The sequence below is a fragment of the Camellia sinensis genome, chromosome 5 (genome assembly GCF_055761805.1).
Source record: "Camellia sinensis isolate YWXY chromosome 5, ASM5576180v1, whole genome shotgun sequence".
Taxonomy (NCBI): domain Eukaryota; kingdom Viridiplantae; phylum Streptophyta; class Magnoliopsida; order Ericales; family Theaceae; genus Camellia; species Camellia sinensis.
In genome coordinates this window covers 169276393-169296973 of record NC_138965.1, presented here as the reverse complement: position 1 = coordinate 169296973, position 20581 = coordinate 169276393, and the positions used below count along the sequence as shown (strand labels likewise).

The following is a 20581-nucleotide window of genomic DNA, read 5'->3' as shown; positions in this document are numbered from 1 at the left end:
GCAGCATCTTGAAGATTATGCTTCTTAGTTGTATTTCATTGTATTTTGTATTTGATGGCTGAGAAGCCTTTTGATCAAGATGTATTTTTGTACTTCCTTTTGTTTGTATTCAAGACTGTTAAGCTATGTAATGATGCATGCCATTCCATTTGACTTATGCACAGCTCTTATGGACTACTTAGTTTTAAATTTATTGCTTCCGCACTTGTAAGCCCCATATGTATACTCTAGTGTGTGTGAAACCTTGCAAGTTGGCCTTGGGTAATTGTGAATTACTGGCCATCATGGCACCATTCTACTAGGGGCGGAATGGGGTCGTGACATTGGACGTTCCCGCAACCTTTAATCTACTCTTGGGGCGGCCGTGGCTGCACCAGGTGAAGGCAGTCTCTTCCACCCTCCATCAGATGTTGAAATACCTCCATGGGAAGGGAGTGGCCATTGTTTTTGGGAATTCGTCAATCCATTCACCACCAGAGGTGTCTACGCCAGTACTGGAGATCGAACATGGCGTAGAGGATGTGTTCCTGTCAGGGTTCACCCTAGCCGAGGCCCGGGTTGTACAGAACATTCTGGCTATTGATGAGGGGCTCTATGTCAACGCACAATCAGTGTATCTCATGAACAAGTTACAGCACGTCCCCGGGATGGGATTAGGACACAGTGGCCGGAAAGGCGTTGGTCCCTTGAAACCTATTTTTGGGTTGTTAAATGGTCATTTGAGCCAAGAAAGAGGCTGTTTTGCTACTATGCATCAAGAGGTATAACTCGCCTCTTTTGTATTTGTTTTGCACCCTTGCTTCACCATCCTTTTTCCATTGTTTTGGCATGTCTTTTGGGGTGGTGTTGAACTACCAAAAAGTCTGATTTTCAGTCCTAAAAATGTTGGTTTAAGCCTTGTTTGGCTAAGGGGTGTTTCTTCCCTTTTGCTCCTTAGCTTGTAAGGCCTTTTGAGCTATCTTTCAAGCTTTTCAAACAACTTATTTTTGGCCTTAAAACCACTGAATTCCAGAGGAATTTCAGTGGTAGAAAACTTGTTTTGAGGCTCAAAATAGGAGGGGGTTGTCCCCCCTCCTCTTCTCTTGTTTACTTGTGTTGATGGCCCATCAAAAGAGCATGTGTTTCTCTTTTTTTGTGGCTTAGTTTGAGCACGTTTTTGTGACTTTTGGGACCTACCATAACTCTATTTTTGGTCAGCTTGGTCACCTCTTGCATGCTTCTTGCACTTGTAGTGCAATCTTACTCACTGGCCTTGTTAGCCTTACAAAGTAGCATGTTCTTGTGGTTTGAATTAGCTTAGTTCAAGCATGTTTTTGGCATGTTATAACTCTAATTTTGATTGGTGGACTCACCTCTTGCATGCTTTATACACTTGTAGTGTAATCCTTGCTAGCTAGCCTTGCATGCTTGTCTCTTTAGCCTATTATTCTAGCTCATTTTGGCTATACTCCAGCATGCTTTTGTTCATATTTTGGCATGCTTTAGCTCTGTTTTGCGCCTTCTTGGTCGTATGATGCTTGTTATGCATGCTTGTAGGGCAATAACCTTGACTAGCGTTGAGTTTTGAGGTATCTTGCATGCTTGTCTTGAGGTATTTGCATGTTTTGGCATCATTTGGCATGTTATTTCAGAGCATATACTTCCATCGCACACTCATATATATCGCTCTTTAAATGCTTTTAAGAGTTGAGCCTTATGCCTCGTTTACGAGCCAATACATGAACATCATTTTCTTGCTTTTCATGTTATCTTCTCAGTTCATTTTAGCCACTGTTTTGGCCTACTATAGCTCTTTTTTAGGCTGGTTTAATCATTTGAGCATTGTATGGCATGCTTCTAGTGTAATGCACTTCACTAGCTTTGGCGTTCTTAGCTCTAAACATGTCTTGCATGCATTGTCTAAGTGATTTAGTGTCTTTAGCATGCTATTTTAGTGCTGGAATATGTGCCATTACATCTCATTATTTCACTCTCTTAGTCTCTTTGAAAGTAATCTTAAGCCCCTTGTCGGCTTGAACATGGAATTGAGGCTCATGCCTAATGGTTTTAGCCTTCTCTTGAGGGTTTCTACTAACCAATGACATGAAGCTTCTTCTATGCTCAAGGTGCTTGTGGCTTAGATCCTTTTTCAAAATTAGAGGACTCTCACTTTTGGACTTAACCGGTTAAAGGACTTATCGGTAATCTAAAATGAGTAAACAAAATGAATCAAAGTAAAACATGCCAGGATAACATGTTTGTGTTGCATTGCATGTGTTTGGATCGGACGTTAATCCAAACAAAAGAAGTGAGAGACGTTTCATACTTGAAGTGATGAAACATGCCTCATTTCTTAGTTACCGACACCCTTGATCGTGCATGATAGGGTGGAAGTTTCATCGAGTTTATTTGTGCATTCATTGACTTGTACACATTTGGCTTCTCGACCATCATGCATTGTGATGCTTGGTTGGTGGCCCAAGAGTTGAGTACCATACTCCTTTGAGCTTGAGATATGATAAGGAGTGTGATGGTACACACATTTCCTTGCAAATACACTACCATGCCTCTATTTGTGCTCTGTTGCAGCAAAAGGAAAAATTGCAGGAAGCAGTGGCCGACCGGCCATCAAAACTGCCGACCGGTCACCAAGGCTGCCAATCGGCTATCAGAAGTGGCCGATGGCCATCATCTCTGGCCGATCATCCCTCAGCATGTTCCTGAGATAGGTCAGAATCAACCTGGAAGTTGGCACAATTTTCAGAGGTCTAAAGATGTGCAAACAGAGGCATCTTGAGGCAAGGTAGTGGATTTCCGAGAGGACGCAACCGAACATGCATGCATCCCTCGCCCTCGAGGCCTTTTAACTGATTTGCTTAGCTAATTAATTCATTGGTTCTGTACTTAATTAGTTAACGTGCTTAGCTAATAGATCTATGTAGTAATTTGTAGTAGTTAGCTTAATTAGCGTAGTTAGCTTAGCTAATTTATTCGGACCCTCCGTCGAGAGGACACAATTTTGTAATAAAGGTGCGTGTGTGTGTGCATGTCTTCCAACTCCACGTCTTTCTCCCTTTTATTTACCAGCTTTTGATGGTTAGTTTTAGGGCATGTTTCAATTAACATACTTATGCTTTGCATGCGTACATCATTTATTCGTATTGCATGCACCGGGCTTGGCGCATCATTCAAACTGCATTGTATTTCAATTCTTATTTGAATACATGTATCAAGTGTAGCATTCATATGCCATCTTAGATAGCCGAGCCTATTTTAGTTGCATTTTTGCATGCGTTGCATTAGGCATCTTATATAGTTAGGATCATGCATGATTTTTAATTAGCTTCTTTTTTGGCTCGGAGTACACTGTAAGTGTTTATACTTTAGCATCCTTGTATGTGTGTAAGTGACTGCCATGATAGCATGCTTGCCATGAGGCTAATTGCTTAATTGATTAACTGCATGAGTGTCTGTGGATGAAGGCTTCATTGCTTGAATTGGAACAATTCATCAAAATGTGCGTTTTAAGCCCACTTTACGGAGTGGCAAAATCATGTTGTTTTCTAAACCCACTTGAGGGTGGCAAATCCGTGTCTTAGCCTACTTGCGAGTAACACTTTCAAACCATTTTCGAAAAACAAACATGAGATATTTTGTTCCAATTCTTGCGATTGAGTCTATACTTGTATGCTGTGCGCATCAAATAGTAAGTTAGCCAATAAACCGGAATAAGAACGCATGTGTTTTCAAAAACAACATATCATGTTAGTAGAGGCCGATCTTTGATCAGGCGAGCGGGGGTGCTCATTTCAGGACCTTCCCCTCCCGTACCTAAGTTCCCGAGCCGAGACAACTTTGGTGATGACGGACACGTGGCCTTAGGCACGAGTCAGGGTTTCCTAAATTTTTCAAAATAAAATATTCAGGTGGTGACTCTGTAATCTGGCAAAGCAGTCCATGTTTGGCACTTTTTGATTAAAATCAATTTTTCAAAACGATTTGTTGGATTTGGACTCTTTGGTGATTTATCAATCTTACATTTCACTTTGTGAGATTAGATTCAGAACCGTAACAGGAGTCCGAACTGTAGTAGCTAGAACACAATTCGCACCCTCTCCGAAAGAGGGGCACGTAGAGCGAGTTCGGGGCGGTCTACAGGATGTAAAAGGAGACGCAGAGAAGGGGTTGATTAAAAAAAAAAAAAAACGAAGTACATGGAGTGTGCTTACTAAAAAGCACAAAATAAGAATTTTTGAAGGAGTCTGGAAAAATAAACTATCTGCAATAATCTCCTAAATTGTGTTATATTTATCTTCATTACTCTCAGGACCTCAAACTTTATTTATTTATTTATTTATTTCTTCACCTTTACCCTTACATTATAACCAAATAATAGTCCTATTCGATCTTAGGAATGGTATGGTTTGGATATGGACATGATGGATAGTTAATAATGTGTGAATTTTAATTCTCAGTATTTGGCATTCCTTCCATGAGACTATTTATTTACTCTTTCTTATGAGCATTTCTCAACTAGTTTAATTTGCGAGAAATTTTGCTTTTGGTTTACATTATTCTGCTCGCATATATTGAGAATGATATTTACACCATATTCTGAGTGATTCAATTGTTGAAAGTAAAATCCGGTGAGATTGGAGTCAAAGCATGTTTCAGATAGACAATTGAGTAACATTTTACCTTGAGGCTAAGAATGTGTTTATGTTGGCTAAGATTATTCGCACACTCTGAATTTTGGATATGTTGGGATATCTTTACTTGTTGCTAGTACTTTAAATTTTGATTGATTCTTTTGTTAGTATACTGAAATTCACGACTTTGTTCTTGAACTTGGTGCATGTGAATAAGGAGACTTTGATGTTAAATTTTTGGATGTTTGTGGGTATCATCTTTGAAAACCCTCATGAGACTATAACTCGTCCACTATGGGTAACCTAGAGGTTTAAAGGCTTATTGCATATGCTAAATGCAATCGCGTTTTCTTGCGAAAATGGTTTACATATTTTTGTTAAGAACTATATTTTTGTAATCGCCTTAATTGCTAGGGACTAGCAATAAGCTGGTTGGGGGGTGTGATGAATGGTTAAAAATGTATAATTATTTTATTATTTTCAATCATTAAGGAACCTTTATTAAATTAATTCCCCCATTTTATTTTTAATTGTGAATTAATGATATAATTTTACTTTATGTAGGATAATTCACAATAAGGATAAGAATTGGGTAAAATAAGGAAAAGAATAGGACAAATTGAAGTCAAACTCAATTCTCAACAGAAAACATGATGAGGCCAACGGAAAGGTGCTTTGTTAAATCAACACAACCAATAGAAAGATCTCACGTGAATCAAGGCTCAATTGTATGAATGAAGCAATAAAGAAATCCTATTGGATGGATAATGCTGGAACTGCTAGGAACTTGCCTCAATTTACGCCTCAGCAATCACTATAAATACATGTTAATCTGTTGAGGAGGGGGGAATTAATTTCGGGAAAAAAAACACCTTTTAATACATATTATTTTCCTTTTGCTTTGATGTTGTTCTAAATTTTCTTTGTTAAGATTAGGGGTGAAACCCTAATGTTTTCTTTATAAACATTTTATGATTCAATCATGGTTTCAATGTCATATTATTTTAATTGATTGATTTATTTATTTGGGAAAAATTTTTTATTCTGTATAATATCTTGTTCTATTGTAGACTCCGGGCACGATAGAAGCTTGATATTCCTTGCGAATCAAATAACTAGATTTTTATGGTGTAATTAATCAGTGAAAGTAATTAATTTTTTTTATTAATTTTTATATGGAATAATCGTTTTTATCTTCCAATTGAAAATACTTTTTGTGTATGTTTCTATTGAGTTATATAGATTGAATCCAAAATATTTTAAAGAAAGTATTAATGGAACATCCTTGATGCCTTAGCACTCTTTTTATAATCACCTTATTTTATCTTTCAATTAATTATTTTTCTCCAATTATTCAATTATTTCAAAAATTCAAAACCATATTTTTCTTTACTTTGTTTGAGTGATCGATAATTATTTTGAACAAACAGGTCCTTATGGATTCGGCCTCGGACTCACCGAGTTATATTATTTCGCGACATCCTGCATTTGGGATTGCAATATAAAAGTAGCAGCAATTAGTGGGATGGATGATTTTTCTCTTTTACCCTCATTTCGTAGTCACATTTTTGTCACATGATTGAATTTTGTTAAAGATTTAAAAATGAAGTAACAAAATATGGACATTGACACTTGTATAGGTATCAAAGTGGGATTTGAATAAAAGTATAGGAGTTGATTATCACGATTTCATGTGTAGTGACCAAAATGAGATTTGATTAAAAGCGTTAGGGGTTGATTGTCATGATTTTATGTGTAAGGATCATAATAAAATTTGATATAAAATGCGGAAGTGCAAAATGTAATTTACCCTTAAAATTGTAAACAGGGTGCATTTACACTGGTATTTTTTCTATTAAATAAAGTCTACACTTAAATTGTTATAAATTTGTCATTCATTTCAGTTTTTCCAAAATACTTTGATAGTTGATTAGATCAAATTTTGTAACTTCTGACCTAATGTAACTACCCAGATTAAACTCACATCAAATTTAATGTAAGGGAAATGCTACCCATTGAAAGGTGTATATCAGATGCATCATATTATATATTTTTGTGGTATATGATATATATTTTTGTGATAAATATTATATATTTTTTTGGTAAAATTATGGCAATTTACAATTTAAAAATGAAGTTAAGCATTTTATGGTCATGTTATGCATTTTTACGATAATATAATATTTTTTTTTATCTAAATATTTTTTAACAAAAAAATGTGCAACTTCATATTTCTTACGAACATTCAATTGTTATGTATATTTAAATTAAGTAGATCTATATATATATATATATATATATATTAAAAAATGCAATAAAAATATTTAAAAAAAACTAATTAAAAATCTCAAAAACTAATTTTAAAATGCTCAAAACCAAACACATGGTTGATATTATTATCTTTGTGAGATTTTTTATCAACTCGGCCCACTATTAAGGATGTAAATTTAGCTCGGCCACACTCAATCGGGTCTGAACTTGGGTTAGCCAAATGTCGAGGCGCGTAGGTTCATGTCAAAATTCAAGCCTGGTCAGCCCACATGTCAAAAAAATTAGGCATAGGCTCAGGAGGTATTCGAGCTTTCGCCAGACTAGCGGGCTGGACTGGGTTGGGCCTGACTATTTTTTTTAAAAAAATTCTTCCATTTTTTTACCAAAAATAACACTTGACTTCTATTAAGCTGATGGGCTAGGCTTTGAGCTGCGCCGAGCTTGAAAATAAATGGCCCAAACTCAAGCTCAAGCTTAAGCCTAAAATCTGAGACTGGACTGGAACTTGAACGAGCCTAGCTAACCCTGGCTGCACCGGACTGCGGGCAGATTTCAGATGGACTGCGAACCGGTGAGCTAAATTTACACACCTAAGCACTATGAGTCAAAAGCCCGTTGGGCTATTCAGATAGTGATAACCATATATTACCGCAGTCCGGATACAACCCCACTCCTGGTGCGGATATCAAAACAGTGAAACGAAACAGCTGGGTCCATCGTACGGCAACCGAATCAAAACACAACCGCTCACACACTCCACTGCCGTCACACACACACACACAGCTTGGTACAAAAATCCTCTCTTTATTCTCTGCATTCAATTCTATTCCCAATCGAAACACCAAAGTGAAAAAGAGCTTATCAGACTTTCCTTTCCTTTCTAGAGATAGAGAGTTTGGAGAGAGAAACAGATGGTGAGGATAATTCCCATGGCGTCCTCCATTCGACCTTCTCTCTCTTCCTTGAGGTTTTCTCCTTTTTGTACTATTACCTCCTCTCGCTTCGCTGTTTCTATCTCCTCCTGTAACCCCTCTCGGAGGCTCAACTTCTTTCATCTTGGCAGCGGTAATGCTTTCTTCTTCAAACCCTAGAATTTCATTGTTTTCTTTGTGCTTTTTAAATTTTTATAGGATTACTTATTTCGAGGTTTGCGCTTAGTTGCATTTGGATTTCAAAAGTAAACGATTTAGTAATAATTATTAAAGGAGAATCCTAGCTCAAATTTAGATTTTTTTTAGTTTATATTTGTTTAAATTTCAATTTTTGAATTTGAGAGATTTATCATGATGGATTTGGAATAACAAATGTAAAAATAGTTATTTGAAATCTTCATGCCAAGGATTCTATATATATATATATTTAACTTTACTCTATGTTGCCCTTTAGTTTCTCAATGTAACTATAATAGCCAACTCTCCTTCTGTAAAATTTAATCTCAAACCCCTTCTTTTGAAATCCGTATATCCAAACGGAGCCTGTGTGTGTGTGTGTATATTTACACTAGCGGTGTGTGTAAATGCAATGAGTTTGATGAATGAAGAAGATAAGTTGAATTTGAAAACTGTTAGTAGTTATTAGCAGTCGAGGGCATTCTTGGAAGAAAAAAAAAAAGTGACAAAGCTTCAAAGCTATTCTGAGCTGTGTGCTTTATATAAAACAATATATATATATATATATATGGTGTGTTTTTCAATGTTGTTGCTGATAGAGAAATTAGGGCCTTGTTTGGTTTGGCTTTGGAAAAAGATTTTGGAGAAAATTTTTGAAAATTTTGTTTGGTTTGTAATTTTTTTCAAAAAAATTTCAAAATCACTATCTCTTTCTAGAGATCAATCAATCACTATCTCTTTCTACAGATCAATCAATCAATCATTTTTTCTCTCTACTCTCTCATTTTCAATCACTTTTTCTCTTACATACATCTACTCAATTATAAAAAAATATCAAATCATCCCAAACTCCAAAATTATTTTCAAAATATACAACCAAACAAATTACAAAAATTTCTAAACTCTCTTCCCAAAATATTTTTTGAAAACTTATCTCCCAAAGTCAAACCAAACAAGGCCTAGTTGTTGCTGATTCCTTTCTTGTTTGCTTGAAAGTTGTACTTTGTCGAAGCTTGTTTGATGACTATTATATGACGGGTGGATTATTTGCTGAAGTTATTTATCATGTTTATTTGATTATGAGTCACAAAATAATTGGTCAGGATTATCTATTGTTTAAATTGTTTGAATAGTGGTAGAGGCCAATGTGTTCTGAATCTAACTATGCTATTTAATAGTGTTCTGCAACTTAAGTAATACAACAACTTAACAAATTCTCTAAAGAAAACAATTTAAGAAAGGTTGAAAAAATATAAATATATTATTGTGTAAAGAATTACAAGAGGTTTATGACTGCTGTTTGGGTGGTTTGTTGAGCATTCAGCTTTCCCGCTAAAGAAGATGAAAATGGGAAGTATTGTGGTATTGGAATCCCATTCTTTTTTTCTTTTTTATAAATCTATAGTAGTTTTATCACGCCCATTTTGTGATTTTGCAATTCAAGTGTTGGAGTTCTTGGGCCTTTTGGCCAAATCTTATTCTTAGGTAAAATGATCAAATTTAGTTTGCTTTTGATTAAAGTTGACTCCACCAAAGCTACACTAAGTAAGCTTGAAGAGGGCTTATTGAGCCTGAGCCAAGCTTGAGTTTAATCAATGAAAATTCCAGTGCTCTATGCCTGGTACCTTCTTCTTTTTTCTTTTTTTCTTTTTTTTCAATTCTAAAACAAATGGATTAAAGTTTTTAGAGTTCTTAGATTCAGACACTTAGCCATGATTCTCAAAGCATATAGAGTCTGAGCTTAGCTTTTGATTAAAGTTGACTCCACCAAAGCTACGCTAAGTAAGCTTGAAGAGGGCTTATTGAGCCTAAGCCAAGCTTGAGTTTAATCAATGAAAATTCTAGTGCTCTATGCCTGGTACCTTCTTCTTCTTCTTCTTCTTCTTTTCTTTTTTTTTTCAATTCTAAAACAAATGGATTAAAGTTTTTAGAGTTCTTAGATTCAGACACTCAGCCATGATTCTCAAAGCATATCAAAGCATATTGCTTATACTTCATGTATTTGGATGGCTTGGGGCACCTTCTTTGTGCCAAAACATTTTATATTCTGGTGGATTCATATGATGAGTTCTACTTATGATTTTATTGCACACTTACTTGTTCTGAACATTTTCCAGCGGTTCCACAGTCACAGTTTTTCAGTCTAAATGCTTCTAAGTTGTTAAGAGCAGAGGGAAACAAAATGGCAGTTCGCTCAACTGGAAATATGGCACAAGCAAGCACTTCTATTACCCAAGAAGATGCCCTAGAGTGGGTCAAAAAGGACAAGAGAAGAATGCTCCATGTCGTTTATCGTGTTGGGGATTTAGACAGGACAATAAAGTACATTTCTTCAATATAACATGACCTGCTTGGCGGTCTTGTAATTTGTTATTCTTCTCAACAGTGATGATGTTTTGGTCAAACTCTAATGGTGGCTGCAGATTCTACACTGAATGCTTGGGGATGAAGCTGTTGCGAAAACGTGACATACCTGAGGAGAGATACACAAATGCCTTTCTTGGATATGGCCCAGAAGATTCTCACTTTGTTATAGAACTCACATACAGTAAACCAGCTGAAAACTCCTTAATTTGTTTACAATTTTCTATAATATGGAACTTTTATGAACCCTCTGTAGTCAATAAGTGTTGTACTCTGTCTTGCTTGTGAGCTTAGTGTAAACATCTGCTGGTTAAAGTGACATGTGATTTGTTCTGTGTTAATGTTGCTTCCAGATTACGGAGTTGACAATTATGACATTGGAACTGGTTTTGGTCATTTTGGTATTGCAGTTGAAGATGTAAGTTTCTGTTGAAATTTTTGTGCTGGCACGTATTCTTTAACTGTAGTTTAAATACAATGCAATGCATCTTGTTTTATGTCGATACTCACAAGCTCCTTATCTCTATTTTCAGTCACATATGCTTAAACATGCCTCACAATGTCAAATATATGTATTGCTTGATGATGGAATCATTTTAAGGTCTTCTGCTTCTGAACTAACAGTGGTCATAGAGTAGAATACTGGAGTTTATCATTAATAATTTCGCCTTTGTCATTTATTTCAAGATCTCCTGTTTTTTTAATTTTCCTGGACCCAATTATCTTTTATATTTGTGCATTTCCCTTATCTACATTCACATCACATGGATTGATTTAAATACTGGAAAAATCTTTGTCTTTGCTATGTGGCTATTTCTTATTGACATTGGCATAACACTTGTGTTATATGACACTTCTGCCCTCCACTTAAAATTCATGAATGCTTGACAAGCAATGCTGCAAGAATATTGGATAGTGAATGTTCTTTTGCAAAATGTGTTCTCTACCATTATTTATGAACCCATCAGATTATGTTGAAGCACTCATAGTGATGTTGATATGAATAGGTTGCCAAAACAGTGGATCTCATAAAGGCTAAGGGTGGAAAAGTTACCAGGGAACCTGGTCCTGTCAAAGGTGGCAGCACAGTAATTGCGTTCATTGAAGATCCTGATGGTTATAAGTTTGAACTTCTTGAGAGGGGGCCTACACCTGAGCCGCTCTGCCAAGTGATGCTTCGAGTTGGTGATCTTGATCGTTCCATAAATTTTTATGAGAAGGTAGGAGTTGTTCCTTGAAATTGAGAGTGTTAAATTTTCGTTAGCAACATAGTCTTCAGTCCTTGTTTCCATAGCTTTCATAAATTGTTTGTAATAATTGCTTGTTAGTTCTTTACTTTTGGCTACACTGGTTTTAGTTCTGTATAAAGTTCTGGATTTACACTTCTCTTCTTCTGTTTAGGCGTTTGGCATGGAGCTTCTTCGGAAACGAGATAACCCTGAGCACAAGGTAATTTGAAAAATTCTCCATTGAACAATGAAATTTCATATCTATGTTACATGGACTGAGGTATTTGTGTCGAGCATGGTAAGTGGTGATAGGAGAACTGAAAATTTTGTTGAAACAAAGTTGGGCACAGTAGGAAAATAGTATTCGACTAAATTTCTTGATAGCTAGTAAGTGTTGATGCTATCATTACATGGTACTAGCTTATCGATTGGTTGCTGCTGTTGGTGGCCTCGGGCCTGGTGGGGTAAGCTTGCTTTTTTCTTCTGGCATCTTATATGTCTTTGTGAGGGTTCTGAGGGATTTCTTTATAAGAATTCAGACAGGGTTCTCGATTAGGTGAAAGAGTCCTTTTGATGAACTTCTCCCTTGTAGCCTATATAATAAAGAACAAAGTTCCCCCTGTTGACATGTGTTGAGTTGCTTAGACATTAATATGTTCACACTCAACTGTGCTAACTACTGACTGTTGCTTCCTTGAGTTGTACAGCTGTGATTCTGAAACTAAGCTGCTAGCAGCCTGCTACAGAGGAAGTCATGTTGATTCTGTCTTTTTTTTCTCTCTAAATTGCTATCAAGAGCTTGTTGAAATACATCACTTCATATGTACATATTTGTACATATATACATCACTTCATATGTACATATTTGTACATATGGATGCGTGGTAAAAAAAAAATGTCAGAATCTCAAATGGGAGATACCTTGAATTGCCTTAAATTACTATCCAGGTCTTAACCCTCTTTCTTATTTTGGGGTCCAGTTAGTTGTTGCCTGCTAGGGTTTAGTACTCATTTTAACTAGCCATTATATCCCATTTTCTTTCTTTAAGCTAACTGGGTGGGTGAGTCCGTGTGGATATTACCTATATTCAAGTTCTCTCGGGCTATTATTACATATGAAAAAAAGAAAAATAGAGAGTTCTTTTGGGATATTATTGGCTTTTCAATCAACTTCTTTTAGTTGCAGAAAGAATGAAGTTGGTATATAGGGAGTGAAGTGCTTATATTTCATGCAAATTTCTTGATGAATATTATTGTGACCAAATTTTTGAAGGTAGTGGTTGATATCAATGTGACAGATTAATAATCGATATTTTCTGCCGACAAATTTTTTACAACTATATTGTCGTTCCTGACTTGAGTTTATGGTTCGAAGTTCAATTATTTGCAAACCACCGAAGGTTGCATATTATTTTCTGATTGTTCATTGTTTTCTTCCCAAGTTCTTTATTTTTTTTCTATATTTTTATTGTTAGAATTAGTTTCATGATGAATAAGGTATATTGCGATTAAATTTCTAGTTTTGCCTGCCGTATGTATATGTGACTGTACGGTACACATGGTGTTTCTAGTATGGTGAGTTCTACATATATACATGACATTTGTTGTGTGTTTCCACGTAAGAGGTGAAACAAAACTATGAAAATTCATCAGGTGATACATAGCAGCCGTCATCGAGGTTAGTTTTGCTGATTGGACATCATACACTATGCATGTGCCTCAGAATTATCAGAAGGAGAAAACTTTATAAAAATGGAAGATAACAAGAGCATGATGGATACAAGAAACAAATGGAAATACACGATTAAATGCATTTAATAACATTGTGTAAGAAGTCAATGCATGTGCTCTACACTAGTTTACTATCATATGATTGTTGGATAACTAATATAGAATAAATGCCAAACTACATGCTTGGACATTCCAACATCACAGCTGCCTGTTTGTACATAATCAACCTCAAAAAATAAAAATTAACCGTTTTTTTTTTTTTTGTTGAAGAAAAATGGCCCAAATGTCTTGAACACTCGAAAGTTATTTTTCTAAGGTATGCTTCAATTAGTGATTTTTGTTGTCCGTTTGGTAGCACTTAATTTCAGCTTAAATCAGCTTTTGGCTTAAAATAAGCCATTTTGGAGTGTTTGGTTGAGCTTATGAGAGATAGATTATAGCTTAAATTAATTGATTTTGAGCTAAAAGTTGTAAGTTGGGTTTGAGGTGGTTTTTTTTTTTTCAGCTTATGCGCGCAGTTGGTTGTGAAAGGGCGAAAATGACTTAAATGCACCTCCAAAACTTCAAAAATTACCAAAATACTGATATATAAACCTGACAATCAAACATTGTTCACATCCGGAGAGAGAGAGAGGCGATTTCCGGTGACGATTTCCGACTACGATTTCGAGCTGTTCTCTCTCTATCTCTCTCGGTCTCTCTCTCTGTGCCTCCGTCGTTGTCTCCCATACCCCATCGCTATCGGCCGTGCGAGGCGATCACAAACCCTAGCGCCACCATGTCGCCGCTATGCCTACCGGAGCTAGGGTTTTCAGTGTTATTTTAATAAAAAATAAAAATAAAAATAAAAAAAAAATAATAATAATAATAATAATAATTAAGCATTTTAGCCATTAATGAAATAAATAGGAGGATAAATTGATACTAATTAATAATTTTAGTATTAATTAATGCTAATTAAGCCATTAATTAACACTAATTAATTTATAATGAAAAAATAAAATAATTTTATACTAATTGATACTATTAATGAAAATAATAATTTTTGTAATACTAATTATATTAACTTTTATTAATGAAATAATTTTTTTTAAATTAAAACTGAAAAAAATGACAAAATAATCATTTTTATATCATATAAGGGCAAAAAGGACAATTACACAGCAACAAATTATTTTACAGCTTATCAACCAAACACTACTCTGCTGCTTAAATCCATAATCCCACAGTTGCACCAAACAGGTTAACAACTTATGTTCACAGGTATAATATATAATTTGTTAAGCTATAATCTATAATCAATTTTCCACAACTCTACCAAACGGGGCCTTGATACCATAAAATGATTAGAGAGCTAGAGTAGCTTTTGTGTGTTATGGTGTCTTTGACAGGGAAGAGTGAGAGAATGGGTGGGGACAATAGTAGTCATTTGTCATCTGCTTTAGTGCATATTTTGAAAGCTGCTACCTATGATTCATGTGTCAGTTGTGAATTACGATACATGGCATTTGACCAAGACGACTTGCAAGTCAAGTATAGACTGCACTTCCATTAGTAAGTGTTGTGATATCATATCAGTTTGCCCCCTTAGATGACATGGTTGAGTGAACTCAGATGCAGCCAATTCTTTAAGCCTTGTTCAGTTTTTGCTTATTTGGATCATTGAAGTTTTTGTTTATATGAACAACTTTTGGTAGTTGCTTGGCATACATATGCAGCTGTTGGGGTAATGTAAACTTCTGGTCCCTTTTTCAGTATACGATAGCAATGATGGGATATGGCCCTGAGGATAAAAGTGCGGTGCTGGAGTTGACTTACAACTATGGGGTCACTGAATATGAGAAAGGCAATGGTTATGCTCAGGTAGAAATGCTTCTTCATCCCTCCCTTTTACGTTGTTGAATTGTCTCTTTACAATGCAGAACTATTAATTTATTTTGTTCTGTGATGGACCCATCTTAAGGAACCAAATAAGGTTACTGATGGTTTGGTATCTTTGCAGATAGCAATAGGCACAGATGATGTGTACAAAACTGCAGAAGTGATTAGACTCAGTGATGGGAAGGTTACCCGAGAACCTGGACCATTACCTGGTATCAGCACCAAGATTACGGCGTGCCTGGATCCTGATGGTTGGAAGACGGTATAGTGCTTTATGTCTTTTATATACCTTCATGGTTGATTTGGATAACTTCTTTTTATCATAATGCTTGTAGAATAAAAATACTTTCTTCGAATGACTTGAATTGGCTTTTAACAGACCTCAGGTATTTGATACATCTGCTTGAACTTTTGATTCTGGATTTTAATGTTTTAATCTCTGTATAAGCATGTGTCTCATAATGTTTATAAAAAGCTAAAATGGCTCTGCAAAAAAGTTTTTCACATTTCTGGGGTAACTGTGGCTTGTGGTTTAGTGTATATATCAGAGTGAAATAGATATGACTTTATACTCTGCATATTAATTATTAGTTTATTATGAAAAACTGTAGTGTTGAACTAGTGTATTGAAGTTCATTTTTTGGTTTTACAAGATATAAATAGCTGTTTATATATGTATAGGAGAGCATGTCTTGAGGTAACTATTTGCAATGGTGTGTAAGAAGACTCATAGTAGGAAATGCATGCATGAAAATTGAAAACCGGTGTTCACATTCTTTAGGACTTAAAAATCTAGAGAAATGTTTCCTCATTTTAATATACTTCAACTAATTTAGTTTAAGAATGGAAAGAGAGGGAGTTAGAAGACAGATTTTTTTTATCAGCGAAAGTGTTTGGTCAGTGAAAGTCAGCTTTTAGTAGTTAAATTAGCTCCTGGGGGAGTTGAACCCCAACCTCTCCCTTGCTATGCTGCCTCCATGCCACTAGGTTACAAGGCCATTGGCATATTGACTAACCAGAGGTAAGTATGCTTGACTGTGAAATTTATGGAAATGTCATGGATTTTATCGAGTCTTATTTAACTAGTGAAATATGTCAACTTTTAGAGGGAGGAGGTGGTTGTTAAAAGCATTTTTACACTTCATGGGATTTTGAATAAAAAAAAAAAGGGTTAAAAAAATAAAAATCCATTTTGTGAAATGGGGGCTGTGTTACATGGACTCGCCACTTTGGGGCGAAGTACCCGTGTCGACACGACACGACACGGGTGCGGGTGTGAGATCTGTGTCGGATTCGCCTGTTCTCATTCGGACACGGCTCTTCACAGACACAGACAGCAAAAGAAATGAAGGAGGAGAGAGCAAGAACCTGGTTGAAGCTCGAAGACCTCCAGTCGAAGCTCTATCCGGTCGATCCAGTTGAAGATCGAAACTCCATCAGTCGATCGAAGCTCCATCCGGTCTCTCTCTCTCGCCTTCTCTCTCTCCCTAGCGATCGCGATCGCGATCGCTTCCCTTTTTCTCCCTCTCCCTCTCTTTGTCGTTTTCCCTGGCTTTGTCTTCCTTCTCCCTTTTCCCCTTTTCTTCTTCCTTCTCCCTGACTCTGTCTAATCTATCTATTATTATAACTATAATAATAAATAATAAACTATTAATAGTTAATAACTATAATAATAAATATTATTATAACTATAATAATAAATATTATTATTATATATCATATACTAATTATTATATAACATATAATATATTTATTAGATAATATATTTATTATAATAACTATAATAATAATAATAATAATAATAATAGTTAATAACTATAATAATAACTATTATTATTATATATTAAATAATAATTGTTATATAATATATTTATAAGATAATATATACTTGTATATATTAATAAATAAAAAAAACACATGTATGTAAAATAAAATAAAAAAATTAATTAGAACACATTGTTTAAAAAATATAATAAATAAATTAAATAATTAATGTATATTAAAATAAAAATATATATATATATAATATAACTCATCTCCATAGATTTTTATTTGTTATTTATATAATATAACTCATCTTCATATAATAAATATATATTTTAAAAAAAAAATTATTTAACGTATCCCCGTACCCGTATCCAAATTTGGATACATATCCACGTACCCTTAATTTTTAATTTTGAAGTGTCTGACCCCTAGATACGCACCCGCACCCGATACCCGTACCCGAGTCCGTGTAACCTAGAATGGGGGAATTGCAAAAAAATGAGAAATAATTTTTAAAAAAATGGAGAATAAAACAAATTACAGTGGGGATGGGAAGTTAAAAAGGACTACAAAAACATGGTGGAAGTTTTACTCTTTTGCCTCTCCCACTTTTACCCTCAGCTGCTCTGTCTTCCCTTCCTCTCCTCTCTCTTCCTCTTCCCTTCCCCACCCTCTCCAGCCCCCGGCCATCCCTCCCTGACCCTTCCCAGCCCCTCCCTCAACCCCCTTCTCAGCCGCCATCACAGGCAGCCCAAGCCCCAGCCCTCCCCCAACCCCCTCCTCCACCCATCCCCAGCCCCTCCCCCACCCTTTGAAACTATCTAATAAGAAACATCAACCTTCATTGTTTATTTCTATTGCCTTTACGTCATGATCAATGTGGTTTGATATTCTTGTTTTTAAATCCTGCAGGTATTTGTTGATAATATTGATTTTCTCAAGGAATTGGAGTTACTTTGAGGAATTTCATTGTACCAAAGCTTGCAACTGTGGACCTTTGCCGAGACTGGTTACACAGTTAAATCAATTAAAGCTTCAACTCTTGTGAAACCCACGCCTTCAAGAAGTATTCCCATCAGAGAATGTATTAAAATCCCTGTTTTGTAGATAAAATTACTGTGATTCTCGCAGTAATTAGTTTACTAAAGCACAGTGTAGAAACTCTGAGATACGAAAATTGTTTTTTCCTGTTTTGTTTATTTATTTTTGGCTGCACATATTGAAAACATTTTTGAGTGAAAACAAGCAATGCGAAAGAAAAGAAAGGGTAAAAGTTGCTGTGGAATTTTCCACATTGTAACATCCTCAGTTCAACTTTTATAGACTTGGGCCTATTAAACAAAGAGCATTAGATATGCTCTACTTGGTAGTCATTTACTAGATTTAACTCTTGTTTTGCTTTTGCTTTGCTATATGAATGGAATGATAGACATTATTGCCTTGATTTGTGTTGCTTGTGGCTTTTCCTTTTCTTTTTTAAAAATTTATGTTAGAATGTTTGACACGACAAAAGTAGTTAAATCATCAGCTTTTGATTTCTGTTTTCTAACTAAATTGAATGGTTAGGGGTTGCTTTGGAAACCTTGAAGATTAATTGCATAAATTTGTTCCTTTTTTTTCTGTTTTTTTTAATTATGAATAGTTTTGTGACTTTGTTGAAGATGAGTTAGGTAATTATGCCTCTTATTTGGCTGGCAATGACATTGTTGGGTCATTTTATTTCCACATACTATTTTTGCTTAGTCCACACATTATTTTTGATTCAGATACGAACTATTGAATAAAAATTACACAATTGGCAAATCAATTTTCAAATGGAAATTTAAAATTCTGATATTAACTTCAGAACCGAAAGTATAGCCATTAGCCATATTATAATGTTTATCTCGAAGTTGATTTTTTGAGAGATCATTTGAGAATTAACTATTTTAATTGATTTTTAAATTTTTTTATAAAAGAAGTAAAAAAGTATAGAGAAGAGTTGACCTTTTAATAATGATTTTTTTAGCTATATTAATGACTCCCCAAATGGCCTCATGTAATTTTGGTTGGTAATTAATATCCAAAACCAAAAATCTGAATGAAAAAGAAATGCCATATGAAAATATAACACTATAAAATGAAGTATAAATAAAAATATAATGATTTCGACCTAATTGTATATTTTCAAGGATGATAGAGGATGCTTTTGTTTGATTATGACAGTATTTCACGTTCCTTAATTTAGAGTGAATATTTGGCGAACTTATAACAATATTCCAGTGATAAATTAAGTTGGGGCACTGTATGGTTTGCCCAAGAGTAAATAATTTCTCCTTAATTTGAGAGTTTTTTTTTTTGGGGGGGGGGGGGGAATTTCCCTCTTTGTGCCGTTTTGAACATTTTAGTCCCATTTTAGGGTGTATTTTTATCTTTATTCCCAAAATAGGGTAAAACGGATTTTGTAATGTCGTTTTTCAAAAAACGGTTTTTGAAAAACCGTATTCATCGATTAAAATAATAATAAAATTTGAAAATAGAAACCGACTTTTCTAAAGCCGTTTTTAATTAATTTTTAATTATTCTGAATTAATTAAAAACGGTTTTCGTAAAACCGTTTCCCCATTAATTTTTTTTTAATTTATATTTACAACATAAATATTTTTTGTTCAAAAATTTTTTTTAATGAAAACCGGTTTTAGAAAAGCCGTTTTTCAACATTAATTTTTTTTTTTAATTTATATTTTCAACATAAATATTTTTTGTTCAAAATTTTTTTTTAATGAAAACCGGTTTTAGGAAAGCCGTTTTTCAACATTAATTTTTTTTAAATAAATATTTTCAACATAAATTTTTTTTGTTCAAAAATTTTTTTTAATAAAAACCGGTTTTAGAAAAGCCGTTTTTACATTAATTTTTTTTAAATAAATATGTTATGACCAAAAATATTTTTTAATAAAAAACGGTTTTAGAAAAATTATTTTAGAAAAACCGGTTTTACATTAATTTTTAATTTTTAAAAATTTATATTTTCAACTTAAATATGAAAACTACCAAAAAATATTTTTAATAAAAAGTGGTTTTAAAATATAAAGTTTTTACATTAATTTTTTTAAATTTATATTTTCAACATAAATATTTTTTGACGACAACTATTTTTAATAAAAAATGGTTTTAGAATTTTTTTTTTTTTAATTATGGTTTCTCACGTGGGAAGGTTGGACTTGGGAATGAAAAGATGAGTAAGAGAGTCGCAATTTCAATGCATTCAAAGATGGGTTTCTTTAGAAAATTACAGCACAAATAAAAATAAAAATTAAAACGTAATGCTTACTTTGAGTTTTCTAAAACATTTTTTAGAAAATTCTATTTTCTTATTTTTCATATTTTTTTGTTTTTGTTGAATTTTTTAATATTTTAAGTTTTTAAACATACCTAGCCTAAATACACTAAATGCCAAAAATACAAACAAACAGAAAAAATGAATTTTTGTAGTTCAAATTTTTTGAAAAAAAAATTCCAAAATCACTTTTAAAAAATTTTCAAAATTTCAAAGTGTTTACAAAGCCCACCCTGGAGTGGGAATAAAAATTTTATGTTTTAAATATTTATTTATTTTTTT

The 20581-nt window shown here is 34.2% G+C and overlaps 1 protein-coding gene across 1 annotated transcript; it reads left to right on the top strand.

Moving 5' to 3' along the window:
- The first annotated feature begins 7406 nt into the window (after window positions 1–7406).
- On the top strand, window positions 7407–18424 carry LOC114258838 (putative lactoylglutathione lyase, chloroplastic). The gene is made up of 9 exons (XM_028198840.2): window positions 7407–7964; window positions 10126–10330; window positions 10432–10556; window positions 10726–10790; window positions 11380–11592; window positions 11774–11821; window positions 15088–15195; window positions 15335–15475; window positions 17893–18424. Exons 1-9 carry the CDS (start codon window positions 7811–7813, stop codon window positions 17938–17940), a joined length of 1107 nt encoding a protein of 368 aa, XP_028054641.2. The 5' UTR covers window positions 7407–7810; the 3' UTR covers window positions 17941–18424.
- The last annotated feature ends 2157 nt before the right edge of the window (window positions 18425–20581 follow it).

Bases quoted from the DNA above. Each gene is read 5' to 3' on its own strand.
- LOC114258838 (XM_028198840.2), top strand. From the start codon at position 7,811: ATGGTGAGGATAATTCCCATGGCGTCCTCCATTCGACCTTCTCTCTCT. The intron at 10,557-10,725 runs GTAAACCAGCTG...TGTTGCTTCCAG, and splicing joins TGTTATAGAACTCACATACA to ATTACGGAGTTGACAATTAT. The intron at 15,196-15,334 runs GTAGAAATGCTT...GTATCTTTGCAG, and splicing joins AAGGCAATGGTTATGCTCAG to ATAGCAATAGGCACAGATGA.